Below are 22,824 nucleotides of genomic sequence, written 5' to 3' on the forward strand. Positions count from 1 at the left end.
GATTCATGAATGGTTCCATTTCGGAAATTCCTTTCTTTGCCTAGATCTGTAGGCCGTCTTACGAAGTCCTTGTTAAAGTAAGGAATTCAGTATTTTTCTTGGTTACAGAGGGACCACTTTCCTCCTTGCTGGCTTTCCGGGGTACTTGGCAATGGGCCAGAGTGCAATGTCTCTTGTGGCTGTTTGAATGGGACCAGCAGTAGGACTGTTCTGCCCCAACTCTTCCCCAGCAGCAGCTCAAGGGACTGCAGCAATGTTTGCCTCTCAGCAGACACCCACGTATGTGTCTCTGGTCTGAAAGTATGATCAGGTTATAAAACAACATTTTAGAATTATATATATCAATCTATATCTACTTATTTACTTCAGACTTCTGGAGGTCTCGTTTGTCCAGGGCAACTGTGCACCTGATCTTGGTAATCTCCTTACCCTGACTAATTTGTGTCACAGGATGCTACACCTACCACCCAAGAGTTCTGGAATCCTTCCTATCCCCTTTGATCTGGCTTCAGGTAGAAGAGGTAGCCCATGAGTGATGAGCCAAAGTCACATAAAAGCCTCCCAAGGACTAGCTCACACCCTGCTCCTCCAGCCTCATCTGAGGCTGTGGGCAGAGGCAAGAACAATTCCAGCTGCCCCAGCTACCCTGACCTTGGCAGCCTGGAGGATCTAATACTCCAGCCCCACCTGGGAGCTGCCCAGTTGTTCCAGTGTGGAGAATTGTTTTCCACTCTCCTTGAATAATGGAGAATAGCTATTGAATAATGGAGAATAGCCACCCCACTCTTCTTGAATAACTATTTCCACTGGTGGAGAGGGGAGGTTGAGTGTAAGGAGGCTGTAAAAATCCACATTTGGGACTTTTTGGGTGATGGCTTAGGGCTGGGTAAGCTGTTGAATTTCCACCTTCAACATTTTGCTTGTAGGTGGCCATTTATTAGAAACAAATGAAATTCAACCACTTCTGGAAAAAATAAAGTCATCATCAAATTAAATCCCTAATGCCTCAATTCAGCTGCCTTTAGCTGCTGGTCCTTGTGCCCCAACAGATTTCAGTGCTAGAGGCCCCTCTCCCCGCCTTCTTTTGCCAGCCTCAGCCTCCCCACCACCACTCCACAGAAACCTCAGGTAACCCTTTTATGTCCCAGCGTTGCTACAGAGTTAGACCGCAGGGTCTGGTGCTTCTTCCGGCATAAGCTTTAGATAATTCTTCCTCTCAGTGGAAAAACTAAAGGGAGAACTCTGCTTAGCCAAGCACCTGCAAAACCAGCATGACGCGGGAGAGGGAGTCACATTTAGGGGGTGAATCTGGTAAAACTGGGGTTCCTGAGACCAGAAAGAGCAGGAAAAAATTCTCTGTGTAGGACTCATCTGGCTCCCAAGATTTGGCTTTTTGGCCTGAGGCCTGCGACTAAAGGGCCAAGGGGCTGCACATGAAAGCAAGACAAAGCCCTGTTGCTCCCACTTGGCCCCACCATTTCTCACTGTCCTGTCTGTCAGTCCCTACTGAGGATCTTGGGGCTTTGGAAAAAGTCCTAGTCTCCCCCAAGAGCTGAGTGGCTCTCCGGGGAGCGAGGGCTGGAAGCTGGGTACTCCTCATATTTCATTTCTTTTGTTGCTTCAGACACCTTGACCATTCAGGCAATCCCTTGCAGATAAAGGAGACGAGGCTACAGGACAGCCACATGGATTAAGCTTCAAGAAGCCAGGGAGATCCCAGGAGAGTTATGGATTGGGGACAAGAGATGCAGCAGGAGGGATGCGTGTTGATTTCTGCAGACCTTGGGGGCAACCGAGTGGGGCCAGGATGTTTCCTCACATGCCTGTGTGTGACGCTGTGTACCCACCTGTGTATTGTTTCCACATTCATGTTTGATTCTAGAAAGGTACATGGATACAATGCGTCTGGGTATACGAAGTGTTTGCATGCTTATGTGTGCTGCTGGATAAACATATGTCTTTGTGTAGTCACACATGATACGTGCATGATGCTTGTACTTAGCTTCCTATAAAACGTATATGGTAGCTGCTAATGTACCCGTATTTTTTTCGGGGTGGGTGCACGTTGGGGCCTCAAAACTCGCTGACTTTGGATTGGGTTTTATGGTCCTGCCAAGCAATCCCGAGCTCCTGAGAGTGCAGAATGTTACCTTCCAGCATTGCGGAAGCAAGGCCAAGGAGAGGGGCTACAGGGCTTCCCAGGAAGCCCCTTCACCTCGCACCCTAGGCCTGACTTTCCGCCTTGGTAACCTGAGGCAGGCTCCTCCCACATGCTCAGTGGGCCCAGCTCAGGCTCGAAGTTACGCATCCTGCATCCTACATCCTGCGAAGGCTGGGAGGGCGGGAGCTGGCGCCTGGCGCGGCGGGCGCACACTGCAGTCGAAGGTCGGACTGCGGCATTGCGCTAAACGCCGTGGGGAAAGAGAAGCTGGGCCTGGGGGAACAGGATTTCCTCACCTCTTGGGCGCGGCCGCTCCGGCCTGGCCACACAAGGCTCTCTTTGTGGAGGGGCCCTGCTTCTGCGCAGAGCGAAGTCAGCGAACAATAGCGCAATTTTGCGGCCCGCCGCGCCCGGCTCTGCTGGCCACACCGCGGCGGCCGAAGGCGAGGAAACCGGGTGGCGCTTTTTTATAGTCACAAATATAAAATCGGGGCTTTCCCCCCCTTTTCGCTCGCCTCTTGCCCCAATGCCGATAGAAAGCAGATAAATTTATGAAGGGCAAGCTAAGAGAATAATTACAGGGTGAAGGCCGTTAAATTTTATTTCCAGTCCCAAAGGCAAAACCTGCGATTTTATTGCAAACATCTGGAAGGACCAAGGGATGGGCACGCTGCTGGTTTAAAATAAAAATGAAAGATTTTATTTCGTGAAAACAAAAAAACATCATTAAAGACCTTTCACCCCCACGGACTTTTATTTTTAAAAAGTGTGAGGGGGTGGTTGAATAGTTAACGACTTATGCGGGTCCCGCAGCTCTCTGCGACTTGAAGGAGCGACTGGAGGTGCGGTCTGCAAGAATGGGGCCACGCCGCCTCCGCGGAACTGGCGTTGGGCGGGCGTTTCCAGAAATCCACTCCCTCTCCCCATCTCACCACGCCCGAGGGTTCCAGATCAATTGTGCTGTCCCATTTCATGCTTCTGTGTTTTTTGTTTTGTGTTGTTTTGCTTTGTTTTGCTTTGGGAGCATCGATTTGGGAAAATATGTGAAAAGTGGAATCATTGACCTCACATTCTCAGAAGATTCGATCACAGCAATAATAAAATCTCAGGTCTGTCCAACCCCAGGGTCGATGACCTTGCCTGCTTTTCTTAGTTGTAAAGTTTTAAGAACCCCTTCACTCTGAGGATAGGGAAACTGAGGCATAGGCCATTAATCGACTTGCCGAAGGTCACACAGTTTGGAGGTGAACCGGACCTGGTCACTAGGCTCCAAGTTCGCCTTGCAGTCTATATGATTTCTTCCCACCCCATAGACGCCTCATAATGTTTTATACCTGCCTTGATGGGCGAATTCATTGTAATTCTCTCACTCCCACAGTGTGTCCTACCCACGTGTTTAAGGGAAGCCTAATATGTCCCGCTGGCCAACTATTTTTAACTTTGTTTTCAATTACTCACTCAAAACTCCGAAATCAAAGCCGGCTGGTGGTTCGTTCACCTTGGTATTGAGGCATTAGCAGTGGTGTTATTTAAGGCGCTATTCGGTGTGGGGTAATGGGATGAAAAGACAGGTATGTGGAGGATGTGGGCGCTCCGTTTCTGGGAATGCCTATTTGTGTTTATGACTCTGATCTGTTGCCGCATGATTCTGCTCTTCCTTTGAAAAATCAAAATATCTGGACATGGTCAGTTGTAGGTGAACAGTTACTGTACTGCCTTTCTTTTTCTAACTTTTCCCCCTTCCAAGACTAGGCCTGGACCTCCACTTCCCTGAGAGTCCCTGCAGGTAGCCTGTGAAATCCCAGGGCTCCTCAGACTTCCCAGGTACCCGATAACCTTCGCTTCCTTTTTGGGGACTGCAAGGAGTAAGTGGGAGGCAGACATCTTGCTTGGTCTTTGTCAACCAGTTTCAGGCCTAAAACAGCCCTGAAATTGAGTCATTTCGGGGTGGATCGCCTGTAGGATCCACTAAGGGTGAAAAGCTGGAGCCTGTAGCAGGGAAACCTAGGTAGTGCCTAGGGAATTAGCCTCATAAACTGGGTACCCCATCCCTACCCATAAAGGGTAAAACAGAGATAAACTGGGATAATGAGGAGAGATTTTAAAAGCCCGTTGATGTAATCAGTAGAAGAAAAATTTGTATCACACTTCCAGGTTCTTACATGTAATCTCCCAAACCCTCCCGCAGCTGCACATCAGTGTACACCTAAGTACATATATTAAGCCATCCCGCTTACTCTTTCTCCAGACTTTCCTCCCCATCAGCAGAGTCACCCACCAAGGAGTGCATGCTTCTGGTAAAAACCTTACATTAACTCCTACAGAGTCACAGGAGTTTTCACTGCTCCTCCCATTTACTTAGAGGAGACCCCTTATTTTCAAGACTGCTAAAACCCAGCCTGCTTTCATTTGGGTTCGATTGGTTTTAGTGGCCTAACCTACAATTCCAGGATATGTATGTCTGTGGAATGGGGGTGGGAGCAGCTTATGTGCAATCTGAAGGAGGGGTGTGGGAACTCTACCGGCTGACTACTGACTCTGCTGAGAGTAGGCTTCGGGAGGATACAGATGCATGCTGTTGAAGGCATTGCTCATTCCTCTTTATATGCCTCTCAGATGCTGTGTCCTTGGACACACAGGAACAATCGGGCCTCTAGACCTGCAATTAGGTTCCTGGATAACCAAAAAGTCCTCCTTTTTTTTTTTTTTTTTTCTATTTTTGAGACAGGTTCTCACTCTGTCACCCAGTCTGGAGTGTAGTGGCCCGATCTCGGCTCACTTCAGCCTGGACCTCCGGGCTCAGGTGATCCTCCCATGTCAGCCTCCTGAATAGCTGGGGCTACAGGCCCACACCATCACACCTGGCTAATTTTTGTATTTTTTGTAGAGATGGGGTTTCTCCATGTTGCCCAGGCTAAGTCCTCCTTTTTGAGAAAATTTCATGGTCTCAGGGAGGGTGAGGCCTATGGTGTACCCGCTTCTCAGTCCAAACCAGGCCTGTGAGAGACTGTGAAAGGAAAAAGGCTGCCAGAGAGAGATGGGAAATACCGGCGATGGGGAGGAGAAAAGAGCTGGGAAAGTCTAGAGGCCGGCCCTGTTGCTACCCCACCAAGCTTGGTAGCTGCAGGCTCCAGCCGCAGGCGGAAAACGCCGGGCGACACCAGAGTTGGGAGCTAAGAGAGAAGCTCCAGCCGTTGGGGAAGGAAACTGAGGGTTCTGGGCTGCCTTGTCTCCAGCTTCTCTGCTGAAGCCCGGTAGCAGTGAATGCGCGCTGACTTTCAGCGACGACTCCTGGAAGCAACGCCAAATGGTGACTGGAGTGGGAGATCCTGCGCCTCTCCATCCGGGCTCCCGAAGTCCTCTGGGCAGAGCGGCAGGAGACGGGGACCGGTACCCTGCTTCCAGCTTCCTAGCCTAGAGTGCATGTTCGTGCTCCCTGGGGACCTCCAAGTCTGAGACACAGGCTCCGGGGAGGTCAGGTTTGGCTGAATCACACTCATCCGGTGACTTCTCCATTGTTCTTTTTGCATTCACTGGGATGCTAGCTTCCCGACATCCTGGTTGGATCCTAATTTGAGGCGGGGGCGAAGGTGGGGGGCAAAAGTAGCCTCTTGTCCAAAGAGGCCCAAGATGCATTCACAACACTGTGGTTGCCTTCAGCACCGGAGCACTTCCAAGCGTAATAATAAAGACTAGATTTCCCTGGGTCCCTCCGCAGGCCGGCAGAGAATTCGGCGTTTCAGAGGCCTGAGAAGTCATCTTTTTTTGCCGCAAGGTGGGAGAGCTGATTCTCCCGGGCCTCGGGAAAACAACAACAACAAAAAATCTTAACAGGCTGTAGGCCCCCTAACCTAAACTTTCAGGTTTGGAGACTTCTCAGGGCCTGGCTGTCGTCACGACTGGACTGCTTGGCCTCTCAGTCTGTCCTCCGCCCCCGGGACCCAGCTCTTTCCGGCTTCTTTGCAAAAGGATAGAACCGTCTGGACCAGGGCGCTAGGACTGGAAGATCGGGCTGTGTCTAGGCCGCTGTCCGCGAAATCTGAGACGTTTTTCCAGCTTGGCTAGGACCGACTTCGCCGCGGGTTTGAGCTTTCTCTGCACTCGGGGGTCTCCTGCCGTCTTCGACCAGTGGCGTAACTTGGGAAGGGGTGTGGGAATTAAGAATGGCCAGGAGCGTTGGATTTTAAATTCCTTAGAAATCTATATTGAATGCAGTCCTTAGAGATTGAAAAAGGCGGGGAAGGCCAGCGGGGAGATCAGTTGGCCGGGAAAGCCAGGGTCTTGAGGTAACGGGATTTGCAGGGAACTTTGAAAAAGCTCCTTCTCTTCTGTAAAAGTTCCTAGTTGCTCTCGCCTGGCATCTCCCCATAGGTTCTCCGGAACAAGAGCCCGGAATAGGCGAAGCTCAGCACAGCGTTCGGGCCATAGGGAAAGAGTATTTATTTGCAGCGTGCGGGGCCCAGCTGGAATACGCCTGAAGAGCTAGCCCTAAACCCTGTGCTCTGCCGCCCGCTCCTTGCTCTCAAGGCGCCTGTGTCTCCTTCTCCACCAGGTAGAGCTGGAAGGAGGAAGCGGTCTTTGAATTTTCAGTTACAAGACCCTGGTTAGTAACAGAGCCTTTTGTTTGTTTGTTTCCTTTTGCCTTACCCAGATTTGCTTAGAAAACGTTCAATAGGAACATTAAAAATCTGTGTGGCGAAATCCAGGAGGAACCAGCATATTCTAAAGCACCTGGGGCTGATGCGAGATTATCAGAATCGTTTTCTGGCGTTTTGGACAGGTTAACATTTTACCAGAGTTCCCAAATTCCAGATCTGCAACTAAAGTGACTCTGGGCTTGCAGCGTCTATGAGACCCAGCAGATCTGGAAGAAAAACGTATGGATTTGGGATTTGCAGGAGTTTGTAAAGGCGCAGATCAGACCTGGACTTTCAACTGTCCTACCTCCCTCTTGGAGTAACCCATGGGGAAACCGGGAAGCCAGGGGTTAAAGTCGGCCCAGGAGCATCCAGGGGACGACTGGCGCGCCGCCTTGGCCCGGGCCTCAGTCTCTCCTTTCTTCTCATTGGTTCGCGCTCTCGGGGTTTCTCTTGTTCCCTCCTCGCTATTGGTTGGGGGCTGGCTTTTTTCCCCCTCAGTCTTTTTCTTCCTCCCCCTCCCTCTCCCTCACCCCTCGGACAGGAGCGCACCGCCTGCCCCCTGTTCCTCGGGAAGGGAGGAATTTAGCAGAAAAAAAAGTTTCCCAGAAGTTTGGATCAGAGGGAGGACGGGAAGGCAGAGAGGAAGAGAGAGAGAGGGAGGAGAGAAAAAGAGAGGGAGGGGAGAGAGAGAGAGGAGAGAGAGAGAGAGAATAATAATAATAACAAAAACAAGATGAAGTTCAGTGGATACAGCCTGTGAGCGCCTGCCCCGGTGGGTGGGAAGCAGGACTCGGGCGCTCATGCAGCGAGCGGGCGGCGCTCGGGGCGCTAGTTCCTAGCAGCTGGGCCAGCGTAGGGGCGCAGGTCCGATCCGGCAGCGGAGGGCGGAGGAGGACGCAGGGGGAGGGTGCAGAGACCCGTGAGCCGCCGCCTCAGCCTAGTCCGCCGCGCCTCTGCCTCTCCCGGGCCGTGCCCGGTGGGCGCTCCGAGCTTCAGGGCGCCGGCTGCTCCCTCGGTAACGGGGGCGAGCGGAGGCAGGGGTGTGGGCGGCTAAAATGAGTGAAAGGAGAAGATCTGCAGTCGCCCTGAGCTCGCGAGCACATGCCTTCTCCGTTGAAGCCTTGATCGGCTCAAATAAAAAACGGAAACTGCGAGACTGGGAGGAGAAGGGGCTGGACCTGTCCATGGAGGCGCTGAGCCCCGCGGGCCCACTCGGAGACACGGAGGACGCGGCGGCACACGGCCTGGAGCCTCACCCGGGTGAGTGCGTCGCAGCCGACCGCGGGAGGCGGGAGGAGAGGGGACGCCGAAGGACCAGTCGCCAGTCGCCTATGAGGAGCTAGGCCCTGCCGTTGACGCCCTGCCGTGACCCAACATAGGTTTCTTTTTCTTCGGACAAATGCCCTGAGCCTCCATAAATTTACCGGAACCAATTTTTGGGGCTGAACTGAACCTTGCATTTTGGTCGCCAGCCTAAGCAAGGAGTCCTCTTTGTTTGCATTTCCTTCTTTTGGGAGCAGAGCGCAGCTTTCTGGGTGTCAGTGGGTGAAGGGGCTGCCGGTCCCTGGGATTGGGAGGGGCGCGGGCCGAAGGCAGCGGCGGGAGCCGAGATCTGGGACTAGCTTTTGAGAACTCGGGAGGACTGGCGCGGCGTTCTTCAATCCAATACCTCAGTCTCGGGGAATGACCAGTTTGTCTCATTTAGCTTTCAACCTCGTCCTTGCCCTTCTCCCACTAACTTTTCGATGGTGGAACATAATTATATTTCTACTCCTTTGGCGTTTACGGAAACAAGAATGGGTATTAGACCCCCTACTCCCTGGGTCACTCTTCAGGGCCCACATCTCTGTGTATTTAGGGTGTGGGTACGATTGATTTGTGTCTCAGATCCTACAGTAACCCATGTATATTATGTGCACGGAACATGTAAAAAGCAGGGCGGATGTCATGTCTGTATTTTAACAGAACCCTAGGAGGGGAGAAGCCAACTTTAACGTTTTGTGTTAAGTGCCAAGATTTCAACTGTGCAAAAACAGCCCGGGGGAACAGCTGTTGTCGGAAGAATCTTGAGTGTGCGCGCGCACGCACACTCACACACACACACACACACACACACACACACACACAACGCTCGCAACTTGGTTTAGCGGTTTCAGAAGCTTTCCAGCTCGGACTTCTAAAACCATACTGGAAGGTGCTCCTGCTGAATAGCCAGAGCTGGGGAGTAGACCCCGCTTCGCACGCTGGCAAGCCTGGGGAGGGGGCAGCGGCCTGCACTGGGATAGAGACAGCCTGGGGCTCAGGAAATTGGGGATCCCAACCGCAAAGCTGTCCAACTCACAGGAGGGACAGCTGTCGCTTACATTTTCTCTTTAGGCAGTGACAGTTCAATTTCCATGCTCCCGAGGCTAATAATATTGCGATTAGCGGGTGACCTGCAGAGATAGAGTTTTATGAATTCTCCGTGTTTTTGTGGCCCGTTACGGTATTTGAGTTTAGTGCTGGGGAATTATTTTTATTAGTCGATGAAAAGAAAATTAAAAGGAGATTTATTTCGACCGTCCAAGCCTTTTCCTGTATTTGAATGCAAGTGCTTGTCCACGCGGACCCCTGCGTGGGCATTCCAGAAAGGGACCCAGGGCTAATGTGTGTTTCCCTTCCCTGGCCAGACCCTATTTCCTCACCTCATTTATCTATTGTCAAAATCTCGCGTGGGCCTTCATACAGTTAGAAGTTCTTGCAGGGGTTATGACACCTTAGAATTTGTAAGTTTCTTTTATTTTCCTCACGGCGGAAAAAACAGAAGTTGTTCAGCTGCGCGTGGCAGACGTCCTGTCCCCAGGAAGTTTTCTCTTGGGAGGCCGCAGTTCCCACGGAGCCCGTCTAGGGCCTTATGTTCAAAAGGGGTAATACATGGGGTCATAATTAGAGACTCAGATCAGAGTTTGCTCTTTCTGCCGTTCTCCTCAGCCTGAGCTCCATTCAGGAGGCGGAAGAGAGGAAAGTTAGGGAATGAGGCAAAAAGAGACCATTCCAGAGCGTGAACGTGGGGAGCTAAGCTCCCGAGTTCTATTTACTTTCTCCCGCGGGATGGGGGTGGGGTGGAAGATCTAACAGAACTAACTTTATGTAACAGAGTTCGGGTGGTCATTTCCCATTACGTTATCTTTTTTTTTTTTTTTAAAGAAAAAGATGGGTATTTGGATTACAGAAAACGAAATATACTTGTGAGGCAAGGGTCTAGGAGGAAGAAGCTGAAAGCCCAGCACTCACTGGCTTTCTGCAGAGCTGGGCTACAGGCCGGGCCTAGCCTTTTAGTGGGCCGGGGGAAGCCTTAAGTTGGAGCCCCCCGCAATGGCTAAGACTTTCTTAAAGATTTGCTGATAGGATGAGAAAAGATCTTTTAGTAAAAAGGGGGCCTTGGCGTGGAGACGCAGTGGTCCAGGGAGCAGAAGAGGTGGCGCTGTGGGCTCCAGACTCAGGCAGTAGCGAAAGGCGCGACTGCGGCTGGGGTTCTTTTTAGGCCTTTATTTTGCTGTAATGTAGCACCCTAACGAACACACACAGGGACACATTTAAAGATCTGTGTATGGAGGAGTAGCGCAGGCGACCCTATTGTGCCCAGGGCAGCGTGTCTTCCCGGGTGAGCGTCATTATGTTTCAACTCTCTTCTCCTTCTTAGGGCCAAGAAGCCGCTGTGTGGCTCTCCCCCCCTAGGCCGATAACAAACCCGGAATAGGAAAAGAACAAAAAATTGTTTTGGGGGAAGAATTAAACACTCACACACACGCACACGTTCATGCCTAGAGTATTCTCACCATCTCTCATGACACGGTTTTTTAGTCCGCTCTGCCGGAGCCTCAAAATTCCTCGATCTTTAGACAACCCTAGGGTCAGATTTTAATGTTTAACTTTCATTCAAAACGCGGCCTTTTCATTCAAAAACGCAGCCTTTTGCTTTCTCACAGCCCATTTTTCTTTCCGCTTCTGGACAGAACTGGCTTTAGTTGGCGCCCAAGCACCCGCAGCCTGGGGCACCAACCTGCAGCAACGCGGGATTCGTCCGGCCTGCGCCTTGTAGGCACTCACTCCACGGAGGAAACTATGTATTTCGAAAGTGTTTCAAAAATTCCACCGAGCCTGGTGGCCCCGAAAAACCCCAAGGCCCGCTAGACTTTGGAGAAGGGTCTGTGAGGTACCTTCACTGTCATACCTACGCCGGCACTCGTCTTTTGGAGAAGCCGCTAGGAGTGCCTCAAGACCAGCCTCGGAGGAGCCTGGCTCTGGAGCCTGCTCGTCCCCGCCCTCTCCCAGAGCAACAGAGGAACTTTAGAGCTAGGATCGGCTGGAACAGCTGCTCTGGCTGAGGCCTTGCAAGTATGTTTCAGGCGCTCGGCGGCGCCATCTGCGCTCGGACCTCAGCCCCGGCTCCACCCGGAGTCTTCAGCTAGGGCTTGGGCCTTTCCCGCCAAAATCTGCCGAGTGTGGCCGAAGCCGGGTCTCCCGCGGAGCGAAATAATTCAAACCTTCTGTGGAGGTATTTCCTCCTCCAGAGACTTCGGGCCGGGCCACGCAGCCGCTGCGCTCCAGAGGCCTGGGGAGGTGGTGGCGCGCGCGGGTGGGCACCTAGACAGGCACACCCACGTGCACACGTGGCAGGTCTCGCATTCTCCAACGCACCCGACAGCTCAACTCCTAGTGAAATGAGACAGGAAAAGCCCGTGCAGTAAGCGCTGCCGCCCCAGGGCACTTTTTTCTTTGCAGTTATCTAGATCAAGTGGTCACATGAATTAATCTGCCAGTTTATGGTTTGTTTGCTCAAAATAAAACTCGGAGATTTTAATTCTGACATCACCTCTCTACCCACCTCCAACCCCCAATAGGGAAACAGGGTGAACACGGAGGAAGTGACTCTTCACTGACGTTTAAGTAACAAATAAAAAGGGATGAGTTCAAGCCAGCGGGGGAGAATGTGTTTGTGTTTGCGCGGGGCAAGCGCCAGCCAGGGCCCAGGCCGGAGCTCGGACCGCAGGGACAGGGTGTTCCGCGAATGCGTAGAGTGAGATGCCGCAGGGTCTGCTGGGGTAGAGTCCAGGGATAAGGAACCTTGGTTCGACTCGGCTGTGCACGCCCCTGCACTGGTGCTGGCCTGGAGGTTCGTGGCTTCGAGGAGTCAAGGGTGAGGCCTGGTGGACCTAGGCAAGGCACTCGCTTGTCAGGTTAAAACGGTCTTCCGCGGAGGTCACCCTTTTGGTAAGTGACCTTGTGTGAAGGGAAGCGAGAGGGAGATAAGGCCCGAGTTTGTCATGGGCCAGTGAGGATTATTGTTCGCTGACAGGATGACCGCCAAGGGCCTTTTTCTGCGCACTGATCTGATCTTACTAAATTAGAAGCCCTTTGGGTGCGCCGGGCTGGGTTCCCGGGCAGCTGAGATGGTTATGAAGACATTCTAGGTAAAACTCTGGCTCCTGCGCGGTGGCACAAGACAAACCAGTAGGCAAAAGGAAGTAATTTTAACCTGTTCCCACCCAAAGAAATGACCACGGCAAATTGCACGAGGGCAATGGGAAGTTCAGAGAATGGGAAAACCCAGATGCAGAGTTTGGACTGTGATGGGGAGGAAGGTAAAATGGGCTGTGGTTTGCATTTCCAAAGATCCTTTCCCACCCTAGCTTCCCGCGCTTCAGAAGCCAGTAATGATAGACCCAGGGATCACAAGCGGGTGTGCGGGTCTCTCCCTTTGCTGCCACGAAGTGCAGGGCCATCCCTCACCCGCCTCTGGCGTCCACCTCTGCACCTCAGAGACCCGCTGGGGAAGCACAAACCTCATGGGCAGCGAAGGCTTTCCAGGCAACTTCACACACAGTCTACGGGCGCTGCAATTCTGAATTCAGATCTTCTACTCCCAACTCAACGTTATTTCTTACTGAGCACTATATTTGGGCTCTGAGCTTGCCACTTTGGGTATCTTGATTTGTATAGGTGAAATTCCCAGGCAGAAAGTTTCATGGGGGCAACCTTCATGCAGGGAGGAAGGGAGAATTAAATTTCTTAAACAGGAATTCAGACTGAAATGATGGTGACACAAATTGTCTGACATTTTTCTGACACCTCCCATATCAATGACTTCAAATGGTATACAAATCTTTTAATTATGAAAGAAAATTTGTTTAAAATAGTTTTTAATATAGACAGCATGTGAGAAGTGAGTGAAGAATGGCATGCAATGCCTAAACTGGGGACCAAAACTAAAAATACTGGGTATTGTGGTTTGTGTTCTCCATTTATCTGTATACTGTTCTTCATGAGTGTAAACATGGAAACGAGTCCCTCGTCATTAACGCTCATATTAGGCCACAAGGAGAAAGGGACAAATACATTTTGGCTTAGAAGGCCTAAACATTGTGTTCATCCAATCCTCTCTTAGGGCACTCAATGCTATTGTTGAGTGAAATATTTCAGGTCCATCACAATCGTTCTATTGCCAAAAAAAATTACAAGATGAGAGGACCGCTTTGAGATCCTGATTATAGACTCTGGTAGAACTTTATTTCTCACACCGGAGAGAAAAACAATTACCTCTTAAATCTGTGAATTCCTTCTCAGGGTGTCTATAGTTTTTTGTTTGTTTGTTTTTTGTTTTTTAAAGCAAGGCCAAACTGTGCAAATTCCATAGGGATAAAGGGCAGATTGCCATGCTATATACCTTTCTCCTTTCTGGAAACAGGACTCCATTCGATTATTATTCTGGGAGCGTAGCTGGTTATTGCTTTCATACTCTCAAAAGATAAAGTTGTTCAATAGGAGAAAATATTTAAATGATTTTCCCATCTGAGCTTTATGTTTTGACCTTTTGAGATACTTTTCACAAAAGGGAAAACTAAGGAACTGGTGGAATGTGGAATCTCTTTTCCTTACTCTTTCTCATCACGTAGTTTATTTTTGCTTTGCTTTTCCTGGTTTCTAGTAAGTCTGGAATTTTATATGTGCATGACTGAGATACTCAGGGGTCTGCACTGGGAACAGCAATTAGCAAATTTATAAATTAGGGTCCTGTTTACACTTCTTGGGGGAAGGATAATCATTAGTTAATTTAAGTGAGGCCCTTGCTCTAAGTGTTGGAGGTGGAAAATGTGATTTGGTAGGGAGGACCTGCTGTGAAATGGGAAAAGGGGAATTCAAGCAACTGGTGAGGACCAATCAACATTTCTTCAGTGCCATTAATGGCTTCAATTTCAGGCAGGATATCTTGCTGACTGCAAAACTGGTGAGGAGCTTTTGATACCGGAAGTGAAAACAGGCCTTGCAAATGACTACTTTTCATTTTATACTTTAAATATTAGCTAGTGTTTTATATATTTTATAGATAAGTGTATAAAACACATGTTCACAAATGTATGTGCTTATACACAAACTTATGTGTGTGAACACCATAATATCACCAGAACACTATATCTGCATCAAAATATCAGTTCTGAATTGGATGTAGATAAAATTTGGGACAAGAAACTGCCATTGTGTGTGTGTGTGTGGCCAGTTTAACAAATTGGGAATGTATAAAATTTGGGAGGCCAAAAGTTTTGTCACCCCTAGGTATCATGAGACGATTCTAAAGCATCCCAGTTTTGAAACTTCCAGGTAATGGGCATTGTCATTTAACTTCTAAACTGTGACCAAAGTCAGAAGTACCAGTCAAGGCCGGGCGAGGTGGCTCACGCCTGTAATCCCAGCATTTCGGGAGGCCAAGGCGGGTGGATTACGAGGTCAGGAGTTCAAGACCAGCCTGGCCATGATGGTGAAACCCTGTTTCTACTAAAAATGCAAATATTAGCTGGGTGCGGTGGTGGGGGCCTGTAATCCCAGCTATTCGGGAGGCTGAGGCAGGAGAATCGCTTGAACCAGGATGCCGAGGTTGCAATGAGCCGAGATCGTGCCACTGCACTCCAGCCTGGGAGACAGAGCAAGACTCTGTCTCAAAAAAGAAGGAAAAAAAAAAGTACCAGTCAAAATGCCAGAAATTGAGACTGTACAGATGCTATTTAAAAGAACAGGGAGAGTGGAATATTTCTAACTAAATTTAATTTTGTAATTTGTATTAATTTTGGATGGGCAGAGTGGTGCTTTTTATTCTAAAAAGTGGTTTCATGTTCTTCCATGTAGAAAGCAAACGGAATAACTAAGAAATCTTAATAATAAAAATGGCTTATGGAAATAACTAGGAAAACATCGTGATTTGGGGAAATTAAGAACATAAGGAATGTATGTAAAAGCGTCCTCTTATTTATCTTCTTATATTTTCTACAATATAGTTGCCAAGGCTCAAATGAGCTGACAGTTTCCAAAATGTTGCCATACACTTTAGAGGATTAAAAAACAAAAACACAAAGCACCCACTACAGATGACGAGTAGAGTTCCCTTGGAAAGGGAACATTAGAGAGGTATTTATTATAGACCTAGCTCGGAGCCTTGGAGTTTTTTTAGCTCCTAGTTCTCAACAGGATAAACTGATTTTCCTAATCCCCTCACTGCTGCGTTCTCTTTTACTGTCCCACACCCGGGGACGTGTAGTTTAAGCTCCGGATAGGGGTCCGGGAAGCAGTTAACCCCCTTACTTGCCACTCACTTCCCCTCCCCCAATTTCCCTCCACGCACGATGAAAACGTCCAGTTCTTCCCCCTCTCCAAGAATTTCAGATTCCGTTTCGCCCCAGAAGGAACTGGGATTGCATCGCTTTCCGTCAACCCATCTCTGGGAAAACAGAGCAGTTTAGGTGACCTTCACAAGTCAGAATTGGGCCATGGCCGCGTCTGCCCGTCCTCGGCCCCTCGGCCCGGCCTTGGAGGCGCCGCGGGGCCGGAACGGCGGCCAGGTCAGGCGCGGCTGGGCTGCACCGCCTCAGTGTGCCAGCCCGAGTTCCTGTTCTCGCGCCCGAGGCTCCGCGCTGGCCCAGCGGCCTCGCCTCGCCTCGCCTCGCCGCGCCGCGTGCGCCCGGGGTTGTCGCGGGGCCTTGGAAACCCGGGACCCGAAACCCTGAGGGATGGCCACTGTTCTTAGCTCTATTTACATCCTGGAGAAATGTGGGGACCCTGGGCTAACCAGGAAGGCCCTGGTGAAAGACACCCCCCTCACAAACAAAACAAAACAAAACAAAACAAAAACAAATCAGGAACCTGCCAACAGCAAATCAGAAATGCAAATGGAACCCAAGGGTCTTACACCTCACGCCCTGAGGGGAGTTGGAGCTTTTGCTTTCATCAGGCAGAACAAATTTCCGAGGAATTAAACTGACTTCAAACATTAGCAATTAGAAACCAAGAATCCGCTGACTTGAAGAACTTTTAATCCCTAACCATTTCCAAATGGGTAAATCTAGGGTCAGTATATATCGTAGCTCGTCTGTTGAAAAGGAAAGTCATCCTGTGAGATCCTGACGTGGAGGATCCCTGGGTGCCTAAGAGACAGGGATGCTCACGCCCAGAAAGCGGGCATTGCCCACCGAGACAAAGAAAATCAAATGATTGTCCTTCACGCTGCTCTTGGGGATTAAAAAAAGATGAACTCATTCTTTTATTAAAAAAAAAGAAAAAGAAAAGGAAACCAACCAAGTGTAAAAGCAGAGTGAGAAGTGACTACTAGTAGCTGAAGTAACTGCGTTCTTTTAAGAAGCCGGCGGGAATGGCTTCCCTTTGAAGCGAAGTCCTGTCCTGATGCATCCTTGCTCCAAAGCTTTAATCTCTCCAGGATACAGGGCTCAGAATTGTAAACCTAGGGGCTAGGTACCTTGGGTGTTTTAGTGCTTCCACTCTTGCTCCTGAAAAATAAATAACTGAATTTCACAGTGGGAAGGGGCAAACATTTGAGCCAACAAGTGATTGTGAACACAGCAGTGCCTTCCCTGGGTTCAGAAAAGTTTTCTCAATTTAGAAACTTAATTAATAATTTGATTTTTTTTGGCATCAAAGGGTGGAGGGGCTATACCTATGCGCTATTTAGAAAGAAGGATTTAGTTAGAAAATTACAGGTATAAACAAACTTACCGAGAAATACTGAATTGTAAAATATATCAGAAACTTTACTTACTTATGTGGATATGTATGTCTTCACTTTCCTGCAAAGCTTTCAACACAGACCCTCATGTTCTGTATTATATCCATATTTTTATGGTAGAAAGAGGGCTGGAGGAGCTTAAGTTAGGAGTCCTAGATTCTAGTGCTAGTTTTGCAATTGATGTTGGAACCAGGGATATTTGATTAAAAACCAGACATATTAATGTTGAAAAAAAGTTTTAAAATTGTTTTATAGCCACTGATGAGGCCTCAGTGCCTCATTTGTGAAATGAGGGAGATGAGGCTCAAATGACATGTGAGGCCGCTTTAGCTACAAGATTCTGTGATCCTAACTTTGGTTTTGTTTTTTGAAATATTAACATTTTCTCCTAAAGTACTTTGGCCATCACTTGACCCATCCTTACTTTGTTGGAACGAAGGAGTTTTACTGCAGTTGTAGAAATTAACAGCAATAGCAACACAAGGCCAAAAAATTAAAAAAGAGAGATTTTTAGAGCTAGAATTAAAAGCTTTGGTAAAGTTTTTGAAAAAGTTTTTATATTAATATCACATGTTCAGAAGTCCTGGATCAGTGATTTCCAGTCCTTGTGTATGATGTAACCTATTGTTGCTTGCGTGAACGCTGTTGAAAGGGTTCTACGGCATTAGCGAATTTAAAGGAAATGTAAGTTATTTATGCTTTGAACATTTTCTGTGCCATTCCCAGAAATAACTGGAAAAACTCTGGATTTGAAAAATGAGGGTTGAGAAAAGCAACTTCATCACTGCTGAGTTGAATTGGTGGGCTAATAAAAATCAGTTGCCCCCTCATTACTATTTGAGCCTGATGGAAAGCACTAGCAACTATTTTCCATGTCTAGTCTGCTAAGCTGAGATCTTGATCTGGCAGAGATGTGAGAATGCTAAAAGGATGACTTAGTAACAGGCAAAACGCTTGTCAACAAGATAGATCAGAAGACAGCTTAGCATTCAAGGCCTCTATTCATAGCTGCTGAACTTGAGGGCAGGGTCAAATGCAAAACTGTGCCCAGCACACACCTAGGAGAGTTTCTTGTGTTTCTATCTGTAGGGCTTTATTTCCTTACAGACTTCTGCAGGTGGGTTCAAACTCCAGTGATGGCTCCTCACCTGCATCTGATGTCTGCATTCTGTGCAGTCCCTGTAGGCCAACGACCTTGTCCTCATTGTTTTTGTATCTCCAGAACCTAGGACAAATGGCTGTTACATAGGAAGCACTTAATAAATAATAAAACTGTAATAATGATAACATGATAAGAACAATGATAACAAACAGCAACATTTATTAAATAGGCACTCTGTGCCAGCCCCTGTGCTATGTATATGTGCATATATATGTGTATATAACAATTATATGTATATCAAAACACTCACAAAATACTCTATCTTATTATCATTTCTACTTGGTGCAATGAATGAATGAATTATACAGTGTAGTGGTTAAAAGCTCAGATTCTTAGGGTCAGACTGCATGTGTCTGAGCCCTGGTTTTAATGCTTGCTAGTTGTATGACTTTGGGCAAGTTAGTTAATCACCCTCAACCCTGGTTTCTGCATCTATGAAATTGGAATGATAAATGTGTTCACTAAAGGATTACTTGAGAATTACATGAGATGGTTCACATATAGGAACACAAGATTTAGCATAGTGCCTATTATTCCTATCAATTGAATTGACAGCGATTACTCACCTAGTGAGTAGCTTGGATAAGAAATTGTTGCAAATTGTAATCTATAGCAGCCATTGCCCCCCTCCCCCATTCTTTTGCTTTAAATGGAATGTTTGGGACTTGAAGTGGAATCCCTACTTTTTTTATAGCCTATGGCTAGAAACAGTACAGAATTTGAGTACCTGTGGCTAATAAAGACGAAAGGAATTTTGACAGCTGTTGCTATTGAAGGTTCCAGTGAGGCAAAATGCCAACCTGAGTGAGCATCTGGGGAAGGGGTGGGGAGTAGCTGACTGGCATACAGTAGGAAGAGGGGGTGAGCAGAAGCGGGGCTGAGGAGACTCAGCTTTACCAACTTCCCTAGGAACTCTGCTCTGAGAAGACAGGAGGGCCTTTCTGAATGCAGGGAAGTGGAATAACACAAGCCTGTTTCTCTTTGGTTAGCTTTTGATATTTCTTCCCAGAGCTCAGAAATCCCTAAAAATCCAGACTTTACCTGATAGGAAATAGGAGGATTCATTCTTTGTTTGCAAAGCCATATTCCAATGTACCCCCCCGATTCTGAGAAAAAATGAGCCAGTTGCACCAGTTAGTTGAAGCTGCAGTAAAGGATTAGTAGGTGTTGCTTGGCTGAATTGAAACAACAACAACAACAACAACAACAACAACAAAAAAGAATAAAAGAAGAAAGAGACTAAATTATAAGAAAGCCTATAACTGAGCTGAATGTCGGGGAAGAGGAAATTGGGAAGTCTTTTTTTAGAGAAACAACGGAAACCTCAGCTCTGATTTGCCCGGTTTAGGACTGGACAACCTACATTTGGCAGCCCTGGTTTGCCCAGTTTTTTTCCTTCTGTAAAACAGAAGCCTGGATTTGATAATTTACTAATTTTTTTAAAATTTTTGTTTCACCCTAGACTTTGTTTATATTATTTCCTGGCAACAGAGGGAGAAGGTGGCTTCCCTAGGAAAGAGGAACAGAGAAGAGATCCTCTCCTCAGTCTCCTTCAAGAAGAAGCCCAGGGCCCTTAAGAAGAAGTGCTGAGGTCCTTGACCATCCAGAGGAAAAGGGAGCTGCCCTTTCCTTCTGGAATCCAGGTCTCAGTGTTCAAATTAGACTCTGCCCTATGTTTTATCTCCAAGACAGATGTTCCTATACTTCTCCAATTTTCTAAGCATTATCTTTGCTCAGTGTCCACAACTCTAACCAGCAGTAGCTTTCATGAATTGAGAGCACACTCTGTACCAGGTACTGTGTGGATGGTTGTATTCACATTCTCTCACTGCATCTACCCAATAGGTCTCGAGGAAGGTAATTCTTTCTCCATTTTACAAATGAGGAAATTAAGGCTCAACAGATTAAATAGCTCACCCACCGTTGCACAGTTCCAGTAGACTTTAAGTGACCCAGCCAGAATTTAAACTCAGCCCTGTGTGGCTCCAGAGTAATATCCTTAACCACTAGATTATATTGCCTGTCCTGTAGATGACTCTTAAGAGCTCTAGGGAGAATATTGAACCTTTGTAGGTGGAAATTTATGTTTGCTGCTCACATTGTCACCAAAACAGAAATTGTTAAATTGTGAATGAGAGAGAGGTTATTTATAGTTTCCAGGTCTTTTCCTTCCTTGCTTGTCATTATTAGTTCCTCTGCTCCTAAGGTGACTTTTCCATACCTGCTAGTAGAGGTCTCTTTGTGGCAGTGATAGAGGGTTGATTTTATGGCAGTAATATAGGGTTGATTTTCTAAGCCGTGGTCTTTGGAATGGCGCACGTGCAGCCCTCCCAACATGACCTGCATTTCTTTGACTTTAATGCACAAAAATCTCAGTGTCTGAAGTATAGTGACTACATATTGAATTTTATCTAAAACCTCTCCATCCTAAATCTCCTCATGCAGTGAAATTTGGGGGAAACTTTAACTGTTCTGTTTTACCCATTCCCTTCTCCATTCACAACGGGATGGATGGAATCTTATTGGTAATTGATTCAAAATGGAACAGCTTAGAAACATATCAGTTGCAATGATGGGCAATTCGTGCATTTCTAAGTACTGTTGATTTTTTTCAAACTCAGTAATCACAGCTGAAATCCCTTTGCCATGGATTGAATTTACAAAGGAAGAGATTCTGATTTCCACAGTGGCTTCTTTTTAATGCCTTAGGATTAGGAAACTGCCTTGAGGACCCACGGCAAGTACACCCGCTGTTAGGGTAGAGGTTTTAACTTTAACCTCTGAGTGACTGCTCTGATTCATTTATTTTGTAACAGCTCTATTTAGAGTAGCCTTGTTTGGTATGGTACTCAGCTATTTGCAGAAGTCTCTCATCTCAATGAAGACTTACACCCTGTGCTCCATTACTCTTCTAATGCTGTAAGTGGATGAGATGCCAGCAGTGAGTTTCAGAGAACTCAACAACAGGTTTCATGCTTTTCTGGCGCACCTGTTCACTGTCTTTCCATCACTTTTTCTCCACTCCGAGTAACCTTCCTCTCTTAGGAAGTCTGATGTCTCCAGCAGGGATTTGAAGAAAATCCAGCCCCCTGCCCCTGTTTTGGTGCGTGGATTTTAGCATTAATGTGTTTCTTGGCTCTTTAGTTGTACAGTCTGTCATATTCCTGTCTGTTGTGCCCAGTGATTAAAAAAATGGCTTTTAGAAGCGAAAAAGAGAAAGATGTAAAATCCATCTCTGTTTTAAAGCTTTGCTTTCTCCTATTGCCAGCACCACTCTATGCAGGCAACTGATTGATGGGATTTGATATGCTCTTGCAGCAATAGAAGCATATGAATCTCTGGGTCCATTTCCTTTCCCAAGGAACCCATAGAGAGCCAAATTCTTGAAATATAGAGTGTGGCAGAGGATGAGATGAACACTGCAATCTTGGGTGATTTACTGGATCTCATCCATAAGATCTATCACATTAGAAATGTAGATTCTGCAAGGTATGCAACTAGCCAGGCCTTGGTCATTTCATTTTCCCTGCAGTGTTCAGAGCACTAGTTGCATGACCAACATTAATCCTGGGAACATTAGATCCCATCTGGTACAACTGTGCATTACCCAGATTAGACTGTGACAACACAGAGATTTAAGGCATCTCTGTGATATTCTGACTGGGTGGTAGGTACTGCAGGAGGTACTTCCTAAAGACACAGGCCAATTTGATGGCTGTAGGGGTGAGCAGAGAGTAAGCCAAGCCTCAGCCAGTGTGTATGAGAGTGTGTGTGTGTATGTGTGTAGGGGAGCGTTGGGGGCGGTGCTGAGGGATGTTATGGAGAACTGGGTGTAACAGTTCCCTAGCCTGCGTGGGTGAATTGGTTCCGGATGTTAACATTTTTTCTTTGGGGATTGACTACATTCTTCTTTTTCTTTGCCTGTCTGTTTTCCTGCCCAAATTGTTAGGCTTCCACAGCTGTGTGGCTCATTGCTGGTCAGTGCTGAGAATGAAAAATCTGCTTTATTATAAGGGCAGTTTTTGGGCATGTATGTAGGTTTAGACTTTTGAGGGATTTTTTATCCAGCACCTTTTCTGAATTCTGAGGGCTTTTTTTTGTCCATCATCTTGTCAGCTGACTACTAACCCTGTAGTGTATTGGATGGCCTCTGTTGGGAGATGAGCGTGAGTGTGAGTATGAAAGCATGAAAGCAACAGCCTTCATACACTAGAAGCAGAGAAAGCTGGTTGGTATGGGAAACTAAGACAGTAGATAAGAGGCCAAAGAAGTAGCACTGAACTGCAGGGAAGAGTCAGGGAGACCTGATTTGAGCAACTCTTCTGGCTGTGACTTTGAACACATGACCTGGGCACACTGTACCTCAGCTGTGTACGTGTCAAATGAGGGCAATAATATTGCTGCAGAGTTGTTGTGAGAATTAAGTAAGATAACAAATCTAAGGTGCTTGGCATAGTACCTGGTACATACATCATGTCAATTAACATTTATATCAAATCGCCCTTTTCTATCTTAGAATATTCCTGTCATATTTGGTGCAAAATTAGGGAATGCTCAATATTATCATCTGTCTACCTTGCTCATAATTACACTTTTCATACGTTGAGACAACTCAGATACTCTTTAGTGTTTTTATGAGAAACCATTTGGCCGGGCGCGGTGGCTCACACCTGTAATCCCAGCACTTTGGGAGGCCGAGGCAGGTGGATCACCTCAGGTCGGGAGTTCAAGACCAGCCTGGCCAACATGGCGAAACCCCGTCTCTACTAAAAATACAAAAATTAGCTGGGTACGGTGGTGGGCACCCGTAATC

General features: G+C 47.5%; 1 protein-coding gene across 2 annotated transcripts in view; it reads left to right on the forward strand.

Annotated features, from left to right (window-relative positions):
* The first annotated feature begins 6,107 nt into the window (after positions 1–6,107).
* Positions 6,108–22,824, forward strand: part of TBX15 (T-box 15) — a 107,912-nt gene continuing 91,195 nt past the window's right edge. Inside the window, exon 1 of one of the 2 annotated variants that reach the window (XM_011933060.1) lies at positions 6,108–6,309. Coding sequence is in view for 1 of the 2 variants with exons in the window: in XM_011933059.1 (XP_011788449.1) it covers positions 7,857–8,061 (205 nt within the window). In the remaining variant the exon portion in view is untranslated. Of the gene's footprint in view, positions 6,310–7,856; positions 8,062–22,824 lie in introns of those variants that run through there. The other variant, XM_011933059.1, reaches the window with a different exon arrangement.

This window comes from Colobus angolensis, unplaced genomic scaffold (genome assembly GCF_000951035.1).
Source record: "Colobus angolensis palliatus isolate OR3802 unplaced genomic scaffold, Cang.pa_1.0 Scaffold124, whole genome shotgun sequence".
Lineage (NCBI taxonomy): Eukaryota > Metazoa > Chordata > Mammalia > Primates > Cercopithecidae > Colobus > Colobus angolensis.